The sequence below is a fragment of the Ricinus communis genome, chromosome 8 (genome assembly GCF_019578655.1).
Source record: "Ricinus communis isolate WT05 ecotype wild-type chromosome 8, ASM1957865v1, whole genome shotgun sequence".
In the NCBI taxonomy this organism is placed as follows: Eukaryota; Viridiplantae; Streptophyta; class Magnoliopsida; order Malpighiales; family Euphorbiaceae; genus Ricinus; species Ricinus communis.
Genome location: NC_063263.1, coordinates 18,466,329 through 18,492,011, shown reverse-complemented (window position 1 = coordinate 18,492,011; position 25,683 = coordinate 18,466,329). Strand labels below are relative to the sequence as shown.

Here is a 25,683-nt window from a genome sequence, read left to right as displayed (position 1 = left end):
CTGTTCCTAGTGAGCAAAACAAAGTGGGTTTTGGTTGTGTGATGCGTGATTGAATCTGTAACTATACTTGGTGTCAGAGTCTCATGTTATGAATGGTGCTTTTGCTCCCAGACTAGCTGAAGCATTAGGAATTCGAGAGGCTCTTAGTTGGTAAAAAGGAAAGCAATTAGATGAGCTTGTGACTGAAATGGACGCTCTGATAGTTTTTCCAGGGCTTAAGGATTCTTCTTTCAATTCAGGAGTTGGTTTAATCATGGAGGATCTTAAACAGATTGCTAGAAGTTTTCCAGGTTTGCAATTTAAGTTTGTCAGATGGTTTGCGAATGGAGCAGTTCACTTTTTAGCAAGGCTGCCTGTTCTTTGCCAGATCACAGGCATCCTTTTCCTTGTTATGGATGTATTAGCTTCAGATATTGCTAAGTAATGATATTTCTTTGTTGAACATAACACAAAATTTGATTAATTTCTTAAAGATTCTTAATGACCTTAAACTTGCCGCAACAAGCTAAAAAATATAGCCCAAAAATTGGTTAATTCTTAAAGTACATGAACATTTTTCATTCACTTTTTAGAAGCTGTATAACTGCATCAAAGCTGAATTTTGCATCTGGTTCAAATGTTTCTTCAAGATCTTCAAAACTCTGCTCGATTCTCAAGTCTTTACTGACTTTTAAACCTTCCTGCACAAAGTAAGAAAATTAAAAAATAGAATTCATGCTCCCACTTTGAAGAACATAAAGAAAAACAAAACTCATATAATTCCTTTCTTTTCTTTCATTGGAGACCCTGTGGGCTACATAATGAATAATTATCCTTTTACGTATCCCTTACCAAAAATGTGATAAACTCCAGATGGTGGACTAGAATACTTAATACCTCCTCAGTTGTTACAATGGCAAGCGAAAGTGGCATGAATTTCTTGAGCAAATTAGACCAACATTGAACTAAGAGGATGTAGACAAAGAAATAGTAATAGAGGCATTGTAGCTCAGCATTTTCATATTGGCTGGTGTTCATTAAGTGTGAAATTATGAAGATCAAGTCAATATCAACATGATTTAGAGATGTCACTTGCTACAAACTCAATTCATATACATCTTTTAAAAGAAATATTACATTCCAAAGAAAAGCTAGCATCAATGGACCCTTCAAACACAATTAACTAGTGAATCAATGGACGACATGCTACTATTAGAATTATGTGTTGGAAAGTCTCATTTACTCAATCCATAAAAAATCAGAAAATTCTATTATTAAAATGACAAAGTCGTCATGTAAAATGGATATCTAACGAATAGTTAGCAGAGACATCAAGTCAAACATATAACAGCGCTAGACAGAGGTGAAAGTGAATCCACGGTGCATGCTCTTTTTTTTTTTGATAAATTATGGTGCATGTTCTAAGTCATTCAATTTTCAAAATCAGAATCAGAATGAGAAATATTAGAAAGGTTTAATGACTATTGAAATCCCGAACTTTCAAGTTTTTTTCATAGTTATCCAATTCTTTTTAACTTTATCAATCTGAGAGAACCAAACTCCTGAAAACACACTCCAGAGCCTGGACATAGTTACCTTTTCAACATATTTGGCTACAGTAGAGTTTATTACTTTCTTGATCACTTCCTTGTAGACTTTTGAAGGTCCGAGAACTTCTAACAGAATGTCTCTAGGTATCTGCAAGAAATGAATCGTAATCATAAATTTCCAGAGCTGTATGGGGAACAAGAAAAGGACAAGTGTATGTATATACAAATATATGTCATCACTATCAGTGTCTATGAGTATTATGCTTTAAGCAGTAACTGTTTGCTTTCCCATTGAATAGCTAACTAGAAACCCATGCATCTCCACTCGTGGCATGTATTTTACATTAAATACAAAGTAAAGCAATATGTTGACAGCAGTAACTGCAATTTTATCAAACTCATTAAGACTTTTACACATGTCCATCTAAAAGGATTAAAATGGACAATGTAAACTAAGTTATTTTCTTCACTGTGGCAAGTGGCAAGCACAATCAACCATGATTTTATCTCAAAACAGCCCTCTTTCCCCTTTAATACCATGGCATCCAGATGCAATCACTTGACCGCATTCACAGCAAAACTTAAGGCTAAAAACTCATTTGAGCAGTTTGGCATATACAGCATAAGAGCCCAATAGACCAAACTCATAGCAAAAACTAGTAGAAAGCAAAATAAAGATACAAAGCAGATTCTGTTACCAATAACTATGTGCGCATTTTTGCTCATGCATATGTTCTGTAACAGCGTTTCACTATGAATTTACATAAGGGCCACTAGTACATCAGGGGATTGGATTGCAGTCAATAATTAAGCACACCAAACAAAAAGATACAGTTTCATATTACATTGCTAATTGCATCCAGGAGAATAAGATGATAAAGAAACTTACATCTGGTGTCTTACCTGGTAGTTCCACAGTCATCCACATGATAATGCACCCAGTTGAAGTAATTGGAAACAAAAAGAAAATGTCAGCATTCTATGAAAAGGGAAGAAAGAGAAACCTTAAAAAATACTGCTACAAGAGAAATGGTTGTCCGTAGAATTTGCAAAAACCAAAGTATTTGGATTGTCATCTAAAGTTCTCAACTTAAAATTCAGGATTTTATTATAGCTTATACAGAATTTCTTTTTCTTAATGAAATACAATTGATCATATTCTTAAATGATCAAACGGCAAGTGCAAGAAGTTCCAAAAGGCAATATACTGTCATGGTCAACAACAAATATCACTATCCTATTACTCTTCAGACCAGCCATCACAACTAAGCAATTTTAATTTCTAAAAGAAGCAAAACGCAGTTTAATACTTAGCAAAAGAGACTTGGTTGACTAAAGCAGCTTTTGAAGATGTTAATAGTTTTAAGATTATATAAACAGCAGTAGCTCTCCAGTAGAAGTTGAATAGTAAATTCAACTATTGTACCTCCTTTAACTCTTCTAAATCCTGGAATTGGCTGGGCAGCAGCAACCATCTTCTCAAAAACATTGTCAAAAATAGCTCTAGTTTTCACTCCTGATACCTCAACACTGATCTGTTAAAAACAGTTGTATAGAATTAACGTCAAACCACTAACCAAATTAACAATTTTAATTTTCATAATTAGCCAATCATCCAAGCATATCAGTTTTAGGACTGCAACATTCAGCTCATACCCTTAGTTCTCGAGGTTCATTAGTACTTGAAGCCATCACTGAGAATTGTTCAAACTGAGAAGAAGATGCTCCAACTCCAATATCTTGCATGTCTATTTTAATCAAGGGAAATGTCAACAATAGCACTAAAAAGAACAATTAAAAGCACCAGTTGAATTGGATGGGCACCTGATAGTACAGCACAGACAGGAGTAAGACATCTGTGGTTTTCCCTGTGAATTGAAACGTTACTCTTTTTTTTTCCTCAGTTTTGCTCAATAAAACTGGGAAAGTCTAATGTATAAATACAATAAATATGATCCAACTTACTTTAACCTTACACAATATCCTTGAGTGGTGTTTCTTGTTCGATGAGAAACAGATGTGGTGGGCTTGCAAGAAGTGTTCGTAAAGATGGCATCTACTGTGTGTCTGTTATGCATCAACTACATAAACCCACAAAGACAATGACTTCATAATTGCAGATGGTTAACAGTAATTAGTTCAAATGAAAAGTTTTCATTTTTCTCATAATTGTAAAAGAATTTGCAGCTGCGATTCAAAAAAATTATTTTTTCACACGCAAAAACAAAAGAAAAAAGAAAAAAAATTTGCATACCTTGGGATTTAAACCCAAGAAAAGGGTTTTAACGGCCATTTCCATTATTTATCTTTCTCTGTGCTCTCCTTCTCTGCTCTAATCAACGGCTCTCTTATCAGTTATCAGTTAGCGCAACAGCCCGCTTCAAGATTACAAAATCAGTCAAACGCCATCGTTTTATTTTAAATATTGTCGTTTTACTAGTATCCCTCCAGTTAAACGATACCGTTTCTTGGAGGATTTAATTGACTGGTGCGCTGCTGTTGCAATACAGAAGCTCAAAAGAATAACTGAAGACAAAAACAAGCAATGGCCTCAATGTCAATGGCAATTGTTTCCTTGAAAAACTACTGCTCTTGCAATTACAATTGTACCCTTAGAAATAACAACATCACCACTATTACAAGCTTCAAGTTGAGATTACCATTCTCTTCTAATTATAAGGGAAAAAAAAGAGTTCTTGAACACGTTTTCAAGCCAATATCTGCAGTTGGCTCAGGTGAATTTTGAAATTTTGAAAACTTTTAAGCTTCAATTTGCAATCTTGGATGAGTTAATTTTTGGGTTTGCTATTTTAGGGCTGGAGACAACATTCACTGATCCAAAGGACAATGCTATAACATTAAAGAATGCTAAAGTAGTTGTAGAGTCGATGCAAGAAAACAAAATTCAGGTTAAAAGTTTGTGTAATAGTTGGTTTCTTAGAGTTAAAAGATGCAAACTTTAACATGTTGAGAAGTTTATGGTGATGTCACAGCTGAGAGTGGACTTGTCCGGAGATGAGACAGAAATTGTTTTCAGCAAGGTTTTGGCAAACTTGGCTCGCACAGCTCCACCAATTCCTGGCTTTAGGAGGGAAAAAGGAGGTGACTTTCGTCTTGTTATTTATATGAAATAAATGTTCTTCTTGAACTAAATTCAATTTGCTCAATCTTTGTCTGCAATTATTTGGTCATTTAGAGAGCTCTTCTCTTAGCTGTTAAAAGGGTCTCTCTTAACAATATTTCTCTGTTCACAGATCTGTATCTTTGTGTAGCTTGCTCATTTTTCAGCACTTGATTTCTAATTATGGTATTTTGGTTTTTTTTTTTTGGCATGAACATTGGGGTAATGCAGGAAAAACATCAAAGGTGAGTGGTGCCATTCTTAACTTTCTCACTAGATTGTGACATCTCTGAATCTTGAATTGGTGCTTATATTATGAGGAGTTAGCAATGATATTATGTATTCATAACATTTACACCATGCTTCAATTAGGCATCTCTCCAAATGAATGTTTGGATATTCTACAGAAAACATGTCATTAGAGCCTCAGAATAACACCAGTTTTATTTGCACTAGCTTCCATCTAGATGCTAGAGATACATGCTCACAACTGATAGCTCACATGGTGATGTTATTGCATTGGCTATCAAAGTGCAAGAACGGGCAAGAGCCCCCAAAAACAAAGTTGCCAACCTCAGATTCTATCTTGGGAAATAATGATTGCAACATAACTTACCGGCTGAGAAATGGAAATGGCATTGCATTTGATAATTCCGGAACAGGTCACTGAGAAGGCTTCTAGTTTTGTAGCCTATCCTGAGACTAGACAAAGTCCACGAAATAGAATTACAGGCCTTTTATATTATGCTTTTGATATTAAACAAGAGAATTAGTGTTTAAGAGTTCCCATAACTCGTGTACTGAAATATCTTGATCCATGAATAACCCCTCATCCGACTGTTCTAGAAACTCTGGTGTCTTTGCTCACATCTATTTCCCTGACAATTAAATATTGAACAAACCATGGAGTATGTCTCTGCCATGGACTGAAGCATCTTAGTTTCCGTTTTTTGCTCACTATTTTCATATATGTAGACAAATTATTTGCAGGGTAATCAGTTTATCCTTACAGAATTTTTTTGCCTCTTATTATGCATTTTGCTTGATCTCTGTAAGCTTACACAAAATTCCTACAGGTTCCTCGGGATTTCCTTCTACAGATTCTTGGTGAAGAGCGTGTCACCAAGTTTGTTATACAAGAAATAGTTAGCTCATCAGTTGCAGATTATGTGAAGAAGGCAAGTCATTTCTTTGCCTGCATTTTATCATGGAAACGCGACATGAATTTTAAGTTTCTTACGTAATATAGGAAAATCTGAACGTGAAAGAGAACAAAGTTAACACCGTGCAAGAGGCAGACGAACTCAAGAAGCTGTTTATACCAGGAAATGACTTTGGATTTAATGCTGTTCTGGAGCTTGAGGAAACCAAAACTGAAACATCAAGCTGAGATTACTCAGATTTCATAGAGCATAATTTCGACAACAATTTAATTCTCTAGCATCTCAGAATCATTTGTTAATTTCTTCATTACATTTGACCACCACAATGATTGTCCATTATTAAAATATAAATGTTCAAAACGAATAACAATTTGCATATACAGTTACTTGTTTTGGATAATGTTCAACTTTTGATAATGAAAGTAATCACATGTTAAAATGATACCTGAACAAGTTTCCAAATAGATATCAGAGCATGCCTAAACCCTATGCCTTGAAACGATGGCGCTTGTAAAAGGAAGTAGAAGGCAAACTAAGAATCAGGCATGGAACACTCAAATCAAATATGATATTTCCGCCTTCATTTTCTTGAAAAACAGCTTCATCTTGTAAAATACAGTTGAGTAAAAAGAATTATTTGATCTCTCTACTCTGTAGCTACAAATTTACAATTGACCTCATATTCCTCATTCTTTTCTGGCCAAAAAGCTAGGGGCATATTCAAGGCCAACGGTAACCTAGTGCTCGTCTATCAGCCGAACCATTGGAATTTACTATACAAAGAAATAACAATAGCTTGGACACAGCAGAAAACATCATTGTGCTTCAAGCTTCTTCCACAAATATAAAGCTCTTCTAATAATTGGGTCCGCCGAAAATCCTTTGGCATATACACTGATAGCATTCAAAAGGTTCATAAATTTCTCCCCGTCGTCCTGCATTAGTTCAAAGTTTCAGTTGCAGCATTCACAAACTAAATTCTCATTCATTTTCCTTTTTCAAGGAAACAAAAAAACTCATATATAACATATGAACAGCTAGCTGTCCGAAAGTACATCCTAGTAGACGATCATCTTGTACTCAAATGCAGATAAATATAAATATTTTCAAGGGCCACATACTATTACAATATGATAATATTAGTGGTTGTTTAAACTATATATGCCTGGCAGCTAAACTAACATGGAACTGAGGTGAGTAGCATGAAGAGCATTCGGCAAAAATTAAAAAAGCAGAACAAAAACTTTTGTGCTCACAATCCACAACAGATACGACTATGAAGGAAATAACTGGAAAACTAGTACCTAAATTTACTCCTTTAAACCATTTATAAAGTATACTGTATAAGCAAAACCACAGTTGTGCTTTAGATTCACTCTAGCCCTAGAAGAGACATGAGTGAATCATGCCTAAGAGTTGAAGACCAAAATCATGAACTGATGGTGCAATTGAACAAGATTTGTGATCTCATAAAAAATGTGAAATGATTTAAAATTAAAATATAATGACAAACTAGGACACCTCATCAACCTTTCTTTACTACAGTGCCTAGGAAACCTCAAAAGATCTGGAAGACAGATCTCTTCAGCTACTTCTTTTCTATCAAAAGTTCTATAACCATCAAGTAAAGTGCAGGTGTTCAACTCAACGGTCAAGCTTTTTGCAGCTATTCCTGAACCAGGGCCCTTAGTATCCCTCAGGCAGCAAGAGACTCAATATTAGAGCATCCAAAATAATAAGATATACTAAGAAATTGGGCACAATATAGCTGCATGAGGATTAAAATCTTGATATGCAATAATGATTATAGTTGTACAAACCTCAGGCTTCTCAAAAGTGAAGTCTTTAGTGGAAAATGGGACCATATAGAAGGGCAGATCTGAACGTAGCAATGCCTGCCATAGCCAAAAAGAAAAATTATATATATCATGAGAGTCCATATGCGCGACCTAAGCTCCCTGACAATAAGATGAGAACTGCAACAACAGTAGCCATGTTTGTATATTGTGTTTTCTTCCGAAGTATCTCCGATGGCAATGAAAAAAATATCTATAATCAACTGGATTGTAATCAATGATCAGGGTTGAACTTTAAAATGGGAAGACATTGTAGATAGCATCTTTTGATAGTCAAATTAAAAAGAGGCCATCATGTTGCTGTATTTACTGGAAGGATCAGTTAGTTGTATGAACCTTGTTGCATGGACTCCAAATGCACAAGTAGATAACTTTAGGAAGCTCTTTATGCACCTTAAGACAAGTTTTATAGAATTTCAAAAGAGAAAAAGGTATAGAAATAAACAAAAAGGCATAAAAATTACCAAATTCTTGCTTAAGACAGCCTGATCAGCATTTGCTTTCAGAGCCTACAAGAGAGACACCATGGGGGAGAAAAGCAGACATGAGTTAGCAATAAGGAGAAAAGAAAAAGATGAAATTTTTAGGAAACAAGGCCAAAAAACATTTCAAAGTTTAGAATCTCTTTGCCTCCACACAGCTATTAAATTATGTTTTAGACGGGAAACTAAATAGTTTAGCTAGCATTAGTTGCACTGTAACTAGACATGCTACCTCTCTGATGCGTTGCCCTTCTACTTTATCAACACATTCCAACAAATTCTCTAATGTTCCTGCCACAAGAAATGACAATCAAACAAGATTCACTATTGACATGCCATGTGGGCACGATACCATTTCTTACACAAAAAAATTAGAATAAATATCCCATTTGAGCTTCTTGTATGACAACATATTCACATTAACGTACCAAACTTAGTGATCAGTTCCACAGCATATACAGTTCCGATTCCTTCAACTCCTGCAGTTATTGGAAAAAGACATGTTCATCATTTAACCTTTAGGCTGACATGAATACTTAAGAAAGGTCTAGCTTGGTAGAGAGACTCTTTTAAGGAAGGAAAAGTTAGGAGGGTTGTTCTCAAAACAAGAGAGATAAAACTACCCATGCCAAATGGGTCCACTACATCTATCTTTTTTTAGAATTTCTGCAACAGTGTTATGGAAGATCAGGGTTTTTCATGAGTTATATGCTAAAGACGTAAATGGAAATAGTATAAACTCATAATCTTATTACCTTGTTTCTAAAGATAATTGTTCCAATAAGGTGAAGAATTTTAGGCCCATTAGTCTGGTGACTAATGCATATAAGAGTGTTACTATGGTATCATCCATAAATCTGTTTGTTGTCTTTAAAGAAACTATTTCTGCCACCAGTGTTCTTTCATAGATGAGAACCAAATTCTGGATCCTAGTATGGTTGCTAAGGTTGTTTTAAATATTAGTTAAAGGAACAAAAGAGTGTTGAGAAAATGACGACTTGAACGAAATAACTTCATAGCACTGGAAAGAGAAATATTCAGTGTTAGATGGATAAGTAGGTTCTTTAGCAGGCACAGATTTAAAACATGACCATAATGACGTGTGACGGGAAGAGGACTGCAGGGGCTACAGTGTAAAACCATTGCATAACAATGTTGAAGCTCTTTTGCCTCCTTGGCTATCAAATCTTATCCCCTTTGAGCATGGTCATGTAACAATGCTGAAAAACGCTGTTCTCCTCTATACCTCCAAAATTTATTCATTTTAAATCTAAAGATGTTATTAAATCTCAATTAAACCTAGCTCTCCTTAAAATCACCAAGATATTTCTTTTCCATTTTTAGGAGGACTAGTGAAGATAGTTGTTTACCAACGAGCTTGAAGATTTATAGTTGAGGTTCTATCTCTGGTTCAGAGTAAGTCGATGTTATCTGTTATTCTACAACTCATTATAATTACTTATTTTCTCATATGCTTCATGTAAAGATAATTTCAAGTGATAGAGGCCAAATACAACAATACACATTAAGTAGAAGGTCAAAAGAAAGACAAAGGCAATGTGCATGCTAACAGAAATAGTACACTGCTAACTAAGCTCAATAAAAAGAAATGATAATAGTAGCACTGCACTCATTTTTGTTTACACAAATTTCCAATTTTTAGTGTAAAAATGACACAGTAGTCCTTAACTTGAAAGATAACATTTTTCATTAATTGAAATACAATTATACAGACATTTTCATATCCATATACTTGCCCAATTTCCCTATTCATTATAGAGCTTAATTTGTTATGGAGACTTTCTCCATAACGCATTTCTTTCCTTTGCTTTAGAATTGTATATTTACTTGTCGATATATGATGCAAAAGCCATCTATGGTATTTAAATGGCTAAAATTGTTTCTGCTCAAATTCAGTCGTATTATTTATTTGCTTATTTATTTCGCAAGAAATTAGATGTCACCTAAATTATATTTTATGCTGAAAAAAAAAAGAACTCAAACCATTTTTATCAATATTGTTGCTGAAACTTTATATGCTAATAAAATAACTCAACTTGCCAAGAAACAGTACAAGTCTGTCACTTTCATTTTCTTTATATATTAGTATTGAATATCATGTAGTTGCAAAGTTTCAGCGCCTACTTGCATAAAAAAATTGACATATCTAAATTGAGTGCAACAAAATTTTTTATTTACGTTGGCAAGTTGACATAAACATATTAGTTTTACTGATGTGATAACAAAATATAAGAGGAGAAAGTAACAATAGGGACAAAATAATTGACATATCTAAATTGAGTGCAACAAAGAATTTTATTTTATTAAAATAAATGTAACAAGAAAAGATATACATAGTACTTAATTTACGTTTTCAATATAAACTGATTAAAAACACTCAACATCTAAACAGTATCTGTTTCCATAGGAAGTTAAAATTTAATAAAGTTGTTAGGAGATTTCAATCAATAAATATAATTCCTTTCAAGTCAAACAATTGTATCATTTAAACTAGGCCTAATTGCGCACTTTTTGCAATTTTAACATCACTTCTCAATTTTGGCAAATCGAGTCACCAAGTATATATATTTTTTTTGCAATTCAAGCACTGACGTTATCCTGAGCTGCTTCATATGTGCCAGGCCAACGGTGTCCATGTTGGATAGAGTCTCTAACCTCACAGACACTTCAGATCCACCTTGTCTAAACACAAAACGCATCGTTTTAATCCCAAGGAACCACTAATAATCCTAATATCAAAATGATGTCGTAAAGATTGTAACCCTATAAACAGACGTCAAATTCCTAATTTGGTTTAGGGTGTTAGCAACTTTGTTAACCTAGCAATATTCTCAAAACTTACAACTCATGGTCAGAGTTATAACCATTGGTTGTGCGCCTTTTAATGGTGAAATTTCAATTTTTTTGACAGAAGAACATCTAGAAGAGGAAATTGGCTTTGTTGAAGGAGAGAGAGACAACAAAATCAAGCTATCTGATTCTTCATCTATTAGTTCTACTGAGATTGATTTATCTGAAGATGTCGAGTTTCAAAATATTTTTCCAGATTTAAAGGGTACAACATCGACTCAGATTTAGCTGAGAAAGATTCTAGCAATGACCGAGTGAAGTGAAAGAAAGTTCGAGTTGAGGTTTGAAGCTGAGTGGCAAGCGACCACCGAAGATGACTTCGACAATCATGGTTATAGAATGAGAATCTTGCATTTAGGAACTTACACCTTTCATTTCCAAAAGAATGTTGTCTGATATTTAATATAGGCAAAGTTAGGGTAGATAGAGTCTTTTTAAGTAATTTGTCCAGAACAAGGACATTGTTAAACCTTCTTTACCCAATTAGACAGCTCATGCAGGAGGCCACCGTTTATGATATCATTTTGATTTTAGGGATTATTAGTGGGATTAAAACGGTGTGTTTTGTGTTTAGACAAGGTGGATCTGATGTATCTATGAGGTTAGAGACTCTGTCCAATGTGGACACTGTTGGACCTAACACGTATGAAGCATCTCACTGGGATTTATATCAGTGCTTCGAATTGCAAAAGAATATATACTTGGTAACTCGATTTGTCAAAATTGAAAAGTGATGTTAAAATTGCAAAAAGCATTAAAGATCATGTTTAAATGTGCATTTAGGCCTTTAATGTATACATAAAGAAAAGGTAGAGTGAAAATATAAATGGATGGGAGTGCAAATAGTGCCATCCTACTATTTGTTGATTGTTGATAAAAACACATAAGTTTACCTGGAATATTATCAGATTTATCGCCCATTAGAGCCATCACATCTACAAACTGAGACGGTCTCAATTCTCCATATAACTTCGCAAAATCTTCCATGCCAAATGAAACCATCCTGTATTTGAAAACAATTTAACATTGCAGCCTCAATGATAGAAAAGCAAAACAAACAGTTGGATGAAACCGAGTTATGGCCAAATACATATTTATGCCCCTAAACCTTAGTCATTTAGTTAGTTTAACACTCTAACATTCAATTTAACCTAACAGACACCTGAACTTGCCTTTTATGATATTTTAACACTCTTTGACAAGTGTCTTCATTCAATACATCCATATATATTGCACAAAAGTGTTTGAGTATTACTAAAAAATAAAGTTCAGGTGTAAGTTACGTTAAATTGAAAGTTAAAGGTGTTTAGATATTTAAAAAAGTAAAATTCAAGTGTCTGTTAGGTTAAATTAAAAGTTAAATTGTTAAACTGACTAATCAATACAAATTCAGAGACATAAAAAAGATTTGGCCCCGAGTTATTGTAGGTAAACTTTAACATTTCTGATTATGTTATTCCCTAAAGTAAAATAGACCACAAAATTTTCAGTGACAATATTTATGCACTTTAACATTTGATATAGACCACACAGCATTTTCTGCAGGGCACAAGAGATTTCTTTTCTTAATTCTGAAACATTTAGAATTTCAATATTCTTTAATATATAATATATAGAAATTGTAAACCTGTATTAGACATGAAAATAAATTGAACATAACATAGAAGTCATGGTCTAATTTAGCCATATTAAAGTATTTGGATTAAATGGAACACTCAGCTCCTTTAGCCTTTTTTTCTGCAAAATTTTAGAGCCAGTATAAAGATCTTATAGTTATGTTCACAACACATACATAGAGCTGCTAACAATTTTAAACACCGTGTCCATCAAATAAAATCTTATCAGAAATAAGCAACAATTTTAAACACTTGAAAATCTAATCAGAAATAAGCAACAACCCAACTTGCTAGGACCAACTTGACAATACTTGTACACCCATTACAAGGATCAAATTTGCTGTATTCTTAGATACCATGAATTTTGTATAAATAACACAAGATTATAATAAATTTTCTCATGAGAAAGAAAAAAAAAAAGGACGCAAAAAGAAACTTAAAAAGTGACGTGCAAAAAAATGATAGAACTTATCACCCAAACCTAAAAAATATTAACACAACTAATGTCGCAAAAAAGTTGTGGATTCAATGGATACTAACTCAAATCCACGTGGCGCAATTCGTAAGAGACGTAATGATGGAGATAGAATCTGGAAAAAGTCTTTGTCAGGAGAAACAACCCGTACCTGTTACATAAGAAGTGCATAGAAGAAAAGAAAAATTTTCAGTCAGACAACTGTATTACCAGAACTTAGATTTAGGATACAACCACAGTTGTTAAAGGCGAAAGGTGCATCAATGCTATTGGTGCCTGAGGCACAAGGCAAGGTGCGCACCTGACAGAAGTGAGGCGCAAAAGATAAAATAAAATAAAAAACTAGGACTCATAACACAACCCATGCATAAAATAAAAAGAATAACACACAACCAAAGAAAAGAAATAAAAAGATTTTGACAATCACGTTCAAGAGCCATTTAACAAACAACAAAAAGGCATGTTCAAAACATTGATAAAAGTAAAACATAGTCTTATAAATAACTAAATGTTCTAGAATAGTAGCAATCCTAAAGCATCTTCCATTACTAATTTATTATAAGTCTATAATTGTGGTCTTGGTCCTACTCCTACACTTCTAGGCAATTATTCTCTTCTTTTTCTTTATCAATGTCTTTTTGCCCTATTCTATCTTCCATTTTTAAAATATTTTTCTTTGGAGATAATTAGGTGTGGGTAAGCCTACATATTTTATATCAAATCTATGATGAAGGGCTGAGATCATTGTATGTCTTAAAAGAAAAAAAAAAGTCAAAATATTACAAAGGCACACCTCGCCTGCGCCTTGTGCACCTCTCGCCTCAGGTGCACTTCAAGCGCGCCTTTGACAACTATGGATACAACTATTTATGGAATTCAGAACTCCCTATTGCAATCATATAAATGAGGAAGAATGCCTTGCCTCTGTTGGGAGAGAGACATTCAGCTAAAAAAGTTCTGTTACCTGACACAATGGTCAGACTTTTCTCAGCTATATTAATGATCAGAATTTTTATAGTTATATGCATATGTTAAAGAATTTCATACTGCAGTTACTAGACCAATAAAACAAGTTTAACACCCGCTCACGCATTAAAATGAACTCAACCTAACCTTGTCCGATATCAACCGGGGCCAGCTATATAGGTCTATCTTCTCCATTTGCTAGGTTTCAAACAGTATTTACTACACAGATAAATGAAGCTAAATTCTACTTTACCAACTTATCTTATGCCAACTTGATCTTTTATTTCTCCTTTTTTTCCACTCCTATAACTTGGATACGCTTAATCTCCTTTGCCGGATACTGAATCTCCTTTACCGGTTACTGCTGAACGTTCTCCAAGTCAAACTATTTCAATCATCCCTCTCTCTTTAATAAGTGTGATCTATACCTTTCTATGGGTGCACTCATTCTTTGTACAATCATTTCCAATATTTCCATGCATTCATGCTATGAATCTTGTAGAACTTCCTATCCAGCTTAGCAAGAATTTTATGGTCACAGAAGGCACTCATGCATTTATCCATTTCAACCATTCTATCTTCATCCTATGGCTAACAAAACATCCTCCTTTGTCCACTCCTCCCCATCCCTTTAGATGATAGAACATAGGAATGATATCGCTTGGCATAACATCTACTCTATTTCACTTGAACCCTGCTTCCTTTTCAATGTTATATTGCAGTACATATATTACCATTTGGTTCTACTTAACCTGAAAAATTGAAACCCCTAGACTCTAAGATGTTCGTTCATCAGTCCAGCTTTAGTTATTCCTAGCTCCGGTTCATCCATTAGAGCTACAACACCAATCAAAAGCATACATTAAGAAACATTATCTTAGTGCTGAAAGTTATAAACATTTTGAATAAGAATAATTTGCTAAAAAGAAATAACTTTTATTATATAGTTACAAATGTGAAAAAAGAAAACCGCTATCACTACTGCTAGACAGTTTCTTATCCTTTTCCATTAATATAATTAATGTGATGAAATCATTTATAGAAAGTAGAACCCTATAAAATTTCAGTCTTTAAGATCAGATATATTTTTTTAAGTACAGTTAAGAGGGTGCTTTCCTTTCTCTGTAGAAAAGAGGATAATACGGGTAAGAGTTGAATGTTGTTTGGCAATCTGAATCGGGCGTTCTGAATTCATCAAATTCCTGGACATGTAAATCATGAAGAGGAAATAACAAGTATAGCTTTTTTCATAATTCAAACAACTTTCTTGCAAAATTTTCCATTATATTTTGTGAGTTCTCCTAACTTAAAACATTATCTTTTCATTTCTTTTCCAATGATTAGTAGGAAGAACACCAGAAATTTGTTGACGATACAGATTCTACACAAAAATGTGTATCTGTTGATGTATATGTTGTGTGCCTCAGTAACTGTGAGAATGAAAATCATGCCTGTCTTTTCCTTATATTGCTTTGCCGTTTGCCATCTTTGGAATACACGTTGATATATTTGGGAAAATGTGAATTCGCTTGTAGACTTCAGAGAGTTTTATGATTCAACTCAACATTTTCAAGGGAAGGCCACTTGGAATTGTATTACTCTTGTAGTTAGCTGGTGTATTCCAATGGAGGAAAATGCAAGGATCTTTAAGGATCAAAATCTATCTTTAGAGGCATCATGAAGCAGTAGGGGTTTTTAGCATCTTGCATAAATAAAGAGTTATTAATACAAGTGATGCCTAAGTGGCAATGAAGTAAGAAACACTCAAAGCATTAACTATCATGTTTAATTACCAACTTGATAAGAATTCTGAATGGAGTTCTTAACCCATGAAGTAGAGTATACATAATATACACAATAGAATAAAGAAACACTCAAAGCATGAACTATCATGTTGAAAGGGAAACAGATGCTAAAACAATGCCAACTTGATAATAGCAGCACACTGTCTCCCAGCTATCTTAATAACAGTTATACACATACAGTGAACAATTCTTTTTGTTATTTCTTTAAGCAAAAGACAAGCCAGCCTATAATAATTAAATTTAACTAGGGAAATGGGAGAAAATATTTTCAAAAACAATTAAATCTCTCTCTGAACCAAAATTGAAATAAAGGAAGATTGTTCTCATATTTCACATAAAATATTTCTGCATTAGAATCATCACCTTGAATCCAGCATCCACACTCCTAGTAGCCAACGTTCCAATCACATCATCAGCTTCTACACCAGGTACCTGCCTTATTTGTGCTTTATGATCAATTATCATATAAATATTACATTCAACAAAAAAATATTAATTAATACTGCAATATACAGCTATTTACCTCGATCACCTTGATAGACATAGCTCGGATAGATGCTTTCAAGTATTGAAGCCCCTGAATTATGGTATCAGGTGTAGGGGGACGGTTGCTCTTGTATGAAGGATATAAGGTGTGACGAAAATTCATACCTTCAAAGGATTAAAAAGAATATGAAACTAGACAAGCTAATCTTGGATCAAATCCAACCTACTAATACACATATGAACTGCAAACATTTAAAAAGAAAACATGATTAAGTATTAAATAGTTTTTGCTATAGTAAACTCAAACAGAAAGTGAAGGTCTGCAGGCACAAAAAATGGAAAAGTAAACCAAAGAGAAAAGAAAAATTTAAAACTAACAACACGATAACACAATATAATTTCATGAAGGGCAAAGCTGAAAGATGAAAAAGGAATCATGAAGCCAATCCCTAGGCACTTGCAATGTAAGGCCTCAGTGACTTGTTCGGGTTAACTCATTTTGCCAGAAATACAAGACCAGCCTTTTGGCATCAGAATTAACTATCTGCAATGGTCATAATTTTAGTTAGATAGGACCTTCATATGGTCAAGTTATAGAACAAAGGCTTGGTTAGACATGTTATGTGCAAGTAGAAATGCACCAGGTGGCACCAGTTGTGGGCTATTTCGAACTGTAAAAGTAGAAAGGGTTCATGCACAAATAATAAATAAAGATACAGATTACAGTGATTTGATTCGAGAAGCACCTGCCAATCATTTTCTATATTAACTCGGGGACTAAAATTTTACACCTTTCTTGTTAAGCCTTCAAAACCTCACCGCATTCATTAATAAGAAATGAATCTGTATTATTGTATGACATTCCATCAAACACAAATCAACATATATGTTCCAACTGTAACATATTTATTTCAACTTGTTCCTATTTCCAAACGGCAAATGAAACTACATGTTACAGCGATAAACGCAGCTAATTAGACTTAATTGTATTCCGCATCCACTGAACGGTCATGCAAGCAAATATTGGAATCAGGGAGAGGTTTATTGCAGCAGAGTAGTCCAAGCTCCAAGAGGAAAAAAAAAACTGATTTTTCTGAAACCCATAACATATCGGTTCAAAAACTTAACAAGCTTTACTTGTTCCTTTTAGTTAAGAATCAAAATTTTATAGAAGTTATTATAGAGATTCATGCCATTTAAATGCAACAACGAACATCCACAGAAATAGAATCAAGTATTATCAACAGCAAAATTAAACCAATTTTCAATAAAATAGAGCAAACAAAATAAGATAGAAGCTTTTGCCAAAAACAACCACCAAAGCAGTCAGATTTACCAAGAACTTCACTCAGAAAGTGAGATATGCTTTAAATTTGATATTTCTAGTCTGGTGCAGCAAAAAAGTGATGCAAGATTCTACATAAGATTTTAGATTACCTACACAGTGACAATGTCACAGCCCTACGTTCATAGAAAATTCTTAGGATACAGTCATACAGAGGGCCTGTTTGGGATTGTTGTTAGCCGATAAAATATCAGGTTTAAATTTTTTTGAATTTAATAGATTGATTTTATTTTTCTTTCTTTTTTTGTATAAACTGCTTTTGTCAAACCTGCTTCTAGAAAAAACATCAATTGACATGCTTCTTTCAAAAGGCAATTTACAGAACTCAAAGGAAAATATTGAAAAGCACTTCCATAGATGCAATTCCAAATGAGGCTAGGAAGGATGTAATTTATATACAGTACAATATTCCCTCTCTATACAGTAGACTCTTGTGTAATACACCAATTAATATGGCACTTCATCATGCGAAACGTTATACAATTATGAATGAACATACCTTTTCCCATGATATTTTCTTTGGATGAAACACAAGTATGACCAAATGGAACGCCTGAAAAGAAAATGTTTCTTCTATCAAATTTTTGCTTGAATTACAGTTTCAGAATCCAAATTACCCCATAACTCAACTACATTCTGGACCCGATTATTTAAAAAGGAAATATAAGATAAAGGCACTCGACATCTTAAGGATGAAATGCCACCTAAAATATTCAAATTCCCAAGATATTAGCATGTGATTTAATAATAATTCGTAATAACATAAATAAAAAAAATGAATAACTGAGTCCAATATTTATGATCTCAAGAAAAAAAAAAAAAGCAATTTACATATATATATCTCATTCAATGGTTAAGAATGGCACCTAGGGTTTCTTCTTTAACAAGGAACTTCTATGTACTAAATAGTTTCTCCAATAATGTCATAAACAAAACTTCAGCATCCTGCATCCTTTCTACCACCCAACCCTCTCCGCTTCAAACCAACAAAAGTCTAGAATCCCAAAAACTCAGTTCTCCAGAAAGGAGGTCCACGTTGCCAATCCTACTAATAAATCGAAAAGAAGAAATAAGAGAAAGACACAAACTATGCTTACAACATATTGCACCAATCAAGAGATCAAGCTTTACTATGTCTCCCTTTATACAATAGATCATTAGGATTCACTCTTTGGCGAACTACAGACCAAACCAAAAAAAAATCACTTTTTTTGAATTATGTTCACAATCCCAATGGTGATAGGTTCCATACTTAAAACAAATACTCACCTATTATGTATTATTTCATAGCTTGCCCTGCTCCACACTAAGGTTACTTGGTCAATGGAACTCCTCTCTAAATCATCCAAACAAAATATCTACACCATATTCAAATAGATAAAGGGACATTTATAGATGCGAGGATTAGAAAGTTTAGAGACTGTCTTTTTGATAAGTGTGAATAAACAGTTTAGAGACTGCTTTATGTAAGTCTTTTCTGAAGCAGATTATGCTTTTTGGAAAATTTCTGAAATCAGATATTCCTAGTCAAAGAAGATACCTGCCTGAGAACCTAAGACATCAGCCTTCCAGAGGAATCAACTAAAGTCTAAGTTTCAGCCATTCTTTAACTTGCAATTAGAGCCATGTATTTAATTACCATTTTTATGAAGCAAAACCACATATTGCTTTGACAAGATCTAGGAGTCCAAGGTTCATGTATCTTCACTGAAACTCTTTGCAAAATTTCACTCCTCACAAATTAACCTTTTCTACTAAAATTTGCAAAAAGCTTGATAGAATATGTGCAATGATTGCTATGCAATGTACTTTCAATCATATGAAAGTTGTGAATTTAGAACTATGTTACATATAAATTACTAATCCCTCAAACTCTTTTCACTTACACTACCTCTTTCAATTCTATGAATCCGAGACAATGGTTCAAAAAGCAGAACATATCTTAAGTGAAGAAAATTTGAATACCTCTGTTCAACAAAAACTAGTGTTATCCGGCAACAAAATTGAGATTGTATAATCTGTCACCCTCCAAGATTATCATATTAACATACCACATAACTCAAGATAGCACTAAGAGGAAATATTTCTTTTAAAAAAAAAAAAAGAAAGAAAAGAAATAAAGCATCTTCTAGTCAAAGTCTGTGAGAAGAGGAAGAGTCATAAAAGCCCTGAAGACGTCCATTAAAAAATTTTAAAATAATAGCCATTAGAGCACACCATTCATACATCCAAACAACAAAATTCAAGAGCCCATCCATAGCGACACTATACAACAATAGCTTCCAAAATAGATGATCACAAATCCTCTTCGTGTCAAGTTTACAAATTAGCCTATCCCTGCCCATCTTAAATATAGAAGTCCAACACCTTATTAGCTATCTATGCAGCACTTAAGATCACCTCCATCCCAAAAAGTAATTTGAGCTTGCTAAACCAACCTTATGATACCCTTTTCAACCTCAAAATGCACCTTGGACAGTATCAATGTAAATAACCTCTAAAATGTTGCTTGTGTTAGAGATTTGTTCATGTTGTATCCTGCAATTATACATAGAGCTAAAGCTCATATCCACAAAGGCCCCAAAGCATCATAAACCTTTGGAGGAGTTGACCATGGTTAAAATAATCAATGGCAATAGTCATGCCTTTTTCATGGTGCCAAGCCATCAAAAATTACATTAACATCATCGCCTTCATTGACCTGAAGTTTTTCTGTGTAAGCATGAAACTATAAGAATTTCAATACATATAAAAACATCCAAAGTTTTTATATCAAGTTCTGGGATTTACTGATATCTGAGGGAAATGTCAGTTTTGGGGATTATAAAAAGGACATTTTTTGTTTCCGAGTAACAATATTGCTTCTATTTATGCTTGGAGCACAAAAAAACATTCTACTACAGGGTATATGTTTAAGAGTAGGGTGTATATGGTGCCTTCAGCTTATCACTGGTTTTCACTTTCTATACTGCTTCCAATTTTCATGAAGAGATAAGGGAAAATATATTTTAAGTTTTTCTTTGAGTTATTTAACATTCCTCTTCTCAGTAAAAATCGCAAAGTCTCACTCCCCTCAAAGAGTGCCGAAGCTTCAGAAAAAGGGATGATTTCCCCAAGTCATTAAACTGTCCTCCGTTTTTATTAAAATCATTTACCTTCATAAGAGTAGCATTGCTGCAAATAGTTCCATTGTATCAAAGATTGAACACAAACTACAAAGCATAACTGTTACAATATGGGAGGGACTTACATACAATATGGGTAACTTATACATAATCAGCTATAACTTAAAATGCCAAACTGAGGAGCTAAACCTGCCTAACCTCGCTCTGTGGCTGAGGTACTAGCTAGTGGTGTCTTTTCAAGCCTAGTAGAAATCTCGTAAGAGAACGAGAAAATTGAATTTGATTAATTCAATTATAAGACTTCGGAAAAATTACAAAATTACAAAAACGAAAGCATTCATTTTGAACAACAAAGAATGATTTATCGAGTCCGACGCGGATTTTCCAACTCGCCTGTAGTAGCAACATTGGAAGCACCCAAGATTTAGGTTAACAATGTTTGACATGCATTCTTGACTTAAAAGTCAAGTCTAATGCTATCTGTGTATCACTATGAATCTCTTTTCATTGTACAGCCTATCCTTTTCACTCAATTTTAAATTTTATGATTTCAACTCTTTTCAAAGTTTATAATCACCAGGATCTCTATAGCAATGAAAATTTGAATACCAGCTCATACCAATGAAGAATTTTACTTGGTTCAGCAACAAACACAAGAAAATTGAAAGAGGCAAATAATAGAAAACAAGGGGATTTAGTGGTAAGAAGATTTTCTTTTTCCTACCTCTCCAGAAACCTAGAGGCTTTATACCATTCAAGTAGTTCACAAATATCACCCAAACTAGAAAGTATCAGAACTTATCAACTAAATATGTCTGAGCATGCTGCAAGTCGCATCATTTGCTAAAGATAGTTTCCTCTAAATTTAGTCAGAAAAAGACAAAAAGCATTAATCGGATTTTCAAAGGCTTAAAAGAGCTTGCAAGTTTCGTGGAAAACAGGTTGAAATGAATATTGCAGAGCACATAAAATGAGAGAAAGAAGCTTTTTTCAGGCAATTTAGAGAATCAAATCATAACTTAAAGAAATTCTATCTCACCATCATGATCAAACACCACCTGCAAAGAAAATAATAACCAATTTATAAGTAACACCCCGAGGAAAAGGAGGATGACGATAATTAAGTAATTCAGAAAAAAGAAGGCACAGAATATCATGAAGAAGAACAGTAAAGAGATAGCAGATGAAAACTGAGAGAAAATTGCTTTACTCTTTCAAAACAGAAAAAATACTAGCAAAATGATTCCAATTAGGAAAGCTACTGGTAATCAGAAATTTTTCTGAAGATACTTTGCGGAACTGTATTCTAAACAAGCAAGTAATACTCGGATATCATATATAACGCAAATGGAGATTACAAATCTACATTAAGCATCCAGATTGCATAAGAAACTAATACTGTTATATGATTATACACAACATTTAGCGGGTTTCATAATTATATGCTGAAGCATGCCAATTCCGCTATTGTCGACAATCTAGAAGCAATAGCACCAAAAAAAATGGACAAACATGGACATTAGACCAGCCACTTGACTCATAGTAAGGACAATATCTTGTCCTCCTCTGTTCTGTCCGTTAAATGTATAATCCAGTCAGAATAACTATGACCCAAAAATTTTAAGCGGCAATGTTGTGACAAATTTAAAAATGTAAAGAAGAATAGCGTGGCAAAAAATAAATGTACTAAAATAGATTTGCCAAGATACAAGGATATATGGAACAAAGGAAAATAAATTGTAAGAAAGTGGAAGCGTTATCCATTGTGAAAAAATTGAGAGGAGGGACATAGTGATGGTTTAACCACAAAGTGGCTCCAATCCAAAAAGTCGGGCACATTGAAATTGCAGATGGCTAAGGTGGCATCAAGAGAAGTAGTGGGAAGTTAACAGTCCTAAATCTTTTAAAAATGTAACCTTAAACCAGGTGGAATGGAGGAAAGATATCCATATAGATAAAGGCTTGATTGAGTTGAGTTGTGTTATTCCAAATATCAAATGTCTATGTCCTGCAATGAAGTTTGTTTAAGTACAGCCCAATTTCGTTAGCAAATTTGTACATCAAGTCTTTTATTGTAGGCGGACACTTCAGCAGCCTCAATAACAATCTTGCTATACTAAGAACTAGGAATGAGTCAGAATTTATCAGCCAAGAAACTTCTAAAATGTGCCATGCCCAAACATAAAAGCAGCCCAAAATAAAAATGATGAAGAAAATAGATAGCCAAAGCACATACAAAACAGGCATAGAAGCACCATGGAAAATCTCATACCACTACATGGGAAGGAATAAATTCCAGGACATCAATTATCTGCAAGAGAAAGAATAATTATGACTTAGGCTTGAGAGGAAAAAAAAATGAGCTTTAAGAACAGACATTAATTGGTTAATGTAATGTGATTATAATTGGTCCGCAAAGATTATAGACAAGGAATTAAATAATTTGCCACGGATATTAATTTCTAAAAATTGCTTTACATGTAGGATATAGTAAAATATTTCATAGTAGATATATCTAAATGATTTGACATTAACAATGCAATTCTGATAGTAGGTTAAATTCATAACTGAGAGGTGGCTTTTTGAGATCAATGCTTTGAGGAAATTGTCATAAAACAAAGTAGAAAAAATGACATCCCTAATTCAATGAATTCCACTTACAAGTGATAGTGCTGGAAATGAAAGTTAAAAGTCGATCCCCTACGCAATAGTATCTCATAGAATGAATTTATTATTTCTAACTCTAAATACAATGCAAGACATAGTGCAGATACTTGATGAGCTGTAGATATCCATATGAGGTCAATACTTTGAGAAAACTACCATAAATAAAGTAAATGAAGAAATAAAAGAAATTCCAAAGTATAATGAACACCACTTACAAGTGATAATGCAGAAAATATAGTCAACACCCAATCTCCATTTCCATCTGCTTGTGATAGATGACCATGGTGTAACTTTGCTGCTCTCGATCAAAGGAAAAGGAGAAAAGGACCAGTTAATATACATTTGTTAAAATGGATAAACATGGCAAGCAGAAGCTCTAATTTATAAACAAATTCCACAAAAAAACATCTTTAAGTTAAAACAAAATTTAATGACCAGAATCTAATTCAGAAGAGAACCATAATAGTAATCAATTATATTATGACTAAATACATAAGGCCCTTATAGAAGACTGTAAATCCATACAACCACTAATAATTATCTATGTCTTCAACAGACATTCAATTTCTTCAATAAACTAGCTGCTAGAAAAATCCTAAGGTATCCACTATCTGATGCAATGCCTTTACATTATGTATGTAACAAATCCTAATGGTAGCCCGTCAGAAGACCTGCAGACACCAAAGCTAATTCCTCTATAAGAAACTTGGATACTTCAAATGAATGGACAAGGTAAGGCACCAGACTGTATCTAACCATAATGCAACAGTCAGACGCAACAAAAAATGATTTCCAAGATACAAAAGCGCTTGATATAAGTCAAAGGGTCAAACAAGCACTGTAGCTTACCTAAGAGCTTGTAGTAAGCTCTGTAAATGATTGACGTGCCATCTATAAGCATTAGTCTACCATTTGAAGGACTAGAATTTGCTACATCACTTTGAGAAGTAGTATTCACCAATCTTTCTTCATATTTGATGGAATCAAAGATTGCCCCTTGATGCGGCATATGCAGCTCTTCAGAGGAGGTAAACGTACTACTCCGAGAAGTTACACAAGCATCTTGAGGTAAAGCTGAACTTGTACTTGATATTCCATAAAATCCCTGAGAAAAAAAAATAAGCAAATGATAAAAGAAACAACATGAGGTAAAGCTGAATTTGTGAAATCTACCGTGCCTTTTTTGTTTCTTTCGAGTTACCTTCTTAGATAAAGTGGATGAAGGATGAATCTGAACAAGTGTCTTGAGATTGGACAAGAAGCTTCCAACTCTCCGAGCCCTTTTCAACTTTTCCCCCAAGTAGTTGAAGTTCCTCCACAAGGAAGACTGAACTCGAAGATTCAAAGACTGACAGTATGCCATGATCTCATACTAGCACTCCTCACTGACTATGCATAACAACAAAAATCCTTTATAGGGTGTGTCTGATGCCCTGGAATTCAAAATTGTGTTGCACATTCGAGAAATTAGTTCTCATTGTTGGATTAAAGGAATGAAGAAACAAGTGCAATGATGAACCTCTATCTAAGAATATTATCAAGAAACAAGAAATAAAAGAAAACAAAAACGCAATAACATTTGAGAAAAAATCCAAATTAACTATAACAAAATTGCAGATTATAACAGCACATTAAATTTATTCGACTATGACATACTCGCAAATTCTAGACGACAAAAAGCAGAGTCATTGAGAAATACAAATGCATAAAGAGAGAAGTAATTTGAACAAGAAAAAGGGTTTTTACAACACCAACTTCTTAATGGTGCTCAAAAGTAAGTCTCTTTCTCAGGAACAGGGAGAGACAAAGCGAAGACTAGCTCTTTCTCTGCACTTTGCACCGCCACAAAGCTTACCAAATTGATTTGCCACTTTGATATTGCTCTTTTTCTTTTTTTGATATTTTTGGGGTTCTTTTATTTATTTGTTAATATTTTTATTTTTTAAAGGAATTTATTTATCAACCTCAATTTTTATTCTATATTACTTTTTTAATTCTAAATATTATTCTTACAAAATACGCATGAATTAATTTTTTATAAACAGATTTGAAAAGATTAATTATAAAAAATCAAAATTAATATATTATTAAAAATAATATTCAATATTCAATTTTTGTTTTTATTTTAATTCGGATTTTTACTTAATTCTAAAAATAACATTTTTATTTTATTAAA

General features: G+C 33.6%; 3 protein-coding genes across 8 annotated transcripts; 1 reads left to right on the top strand and 2 right to left on the bottom strand.

The window, feature by feature from the left end:
- Nucleotides 1-454: 454 nt before the first annotated feature.
- Nucleotides 455-3,999, bottom strand: LOC8269766 (trigger factor). Of its 2 annotated transcripts, none has more exons than XM_015726230.3 (8): nt 3,784-3,999; nt 3,495-3,610; nt 3,354-3,397; nt 3,186-3,277; nt 2,956-3,064; nt 2,419-2,432; nt 1,576-1,677; nt 455-680 (listed from the first exon to the last, which is right to left on the bottom strand). In XM_015726230.3, the coding sequence occupies exons 1-8, from the start codon at nt 3,826-3,828 to the stop codon at nt 558-560; spliced, it is 645 nt and encodes a 214-aa protein (XP_015581716.1). In that variant the 5' UTR covers nt 3,829-3,999; the 3' UTR covers nt 455-557. The 2 variants fall into 2 exon arrangements, with proteins under 2 accessions (XP_015581716.1, XP_015581717.1); XM_015726231.3 differs by having other exon boundaries at nt 455-676.
- A 12-nt stretch (nt 4,000-4,011) lies between these two features.
- On the top strand, nt 4,012-6,191 carry LOC8269767. Its single transcript, XM_015726237.3, has 6 exons — nt 4,012-4,264; nt 4,344-4,438; nt 4,523-4,631; nt 4,882-4,895; nt 5,727-5,828; nt 5,900-6,191. Exons 1-6 carry the CDS (start codon nt 4,075-4,077, stop codon nt 6,038-6,040), a joined length of 651 nt encoding a protein of 216 aa, XP_015581723.2. The 5' UTR covers nt 4,012-4,074; the 3' UTR covers nt 6,041-6,191.
- A 170-nt stretch (nt 6,192-6,361) lies between these two features.
- Nucleotides 6,362-25,474, bottom strand: LOC8269768 (DNA polymerase I). 5 transcript variants are annotated; one of them, XR_007216947.1, is made up of 17 exons: nt 25,263-25,473; nt 24,709-24,940; nt 24,357-24,612; nt 23,723-23,802; nt 23,113-23,151; nt 21,880-21,898; nt 18,215-18,268; nt 16,408-16,535; nt 16,248-16,316; nt 13,179-13,264; nt 11,916-12,025; nt 8,580-8,630; nt 8,384-8,442; nt 8,134-8,178; nt 7,634-7,708; nt 6,566-6,748; nt 6,362-6,504 (listed from the first exon to the last, which is right to left on the bottom strand). XR_007216947.1 is itself a non-coding variant. In XM_015726236.3 (16 exons), exons 2-16 carry the CDS (start codon nt 24,868-24,870, stop codon nt 6,629-6,631), a joined length of 1,353 nt encoding a protein of 450 aa, XP_015581722.1. In that variant the 5' UTR covers nt 24,871-24,940; nt 25,164-25,473; the 3' UTR covers nt 6,362-6,628. The 5 variants fall into 5 exon arrangements, 4 of the variants coding, with proteins under 4 accessions (XP_015581722.1, XP_015581720.1, XP_015581719.1 ...); XM_015726236.3 differs by having other exon boundaries at nt 6,362-6,748; nt 25,164-25,473; XM_015726234.3 differs by having other exon boundaries at nt 6,362-6,748; nt 25,254-25,473.
- Between the last annotated feature and the right edge of the window lie 209 nt (nt 25,475-25,683).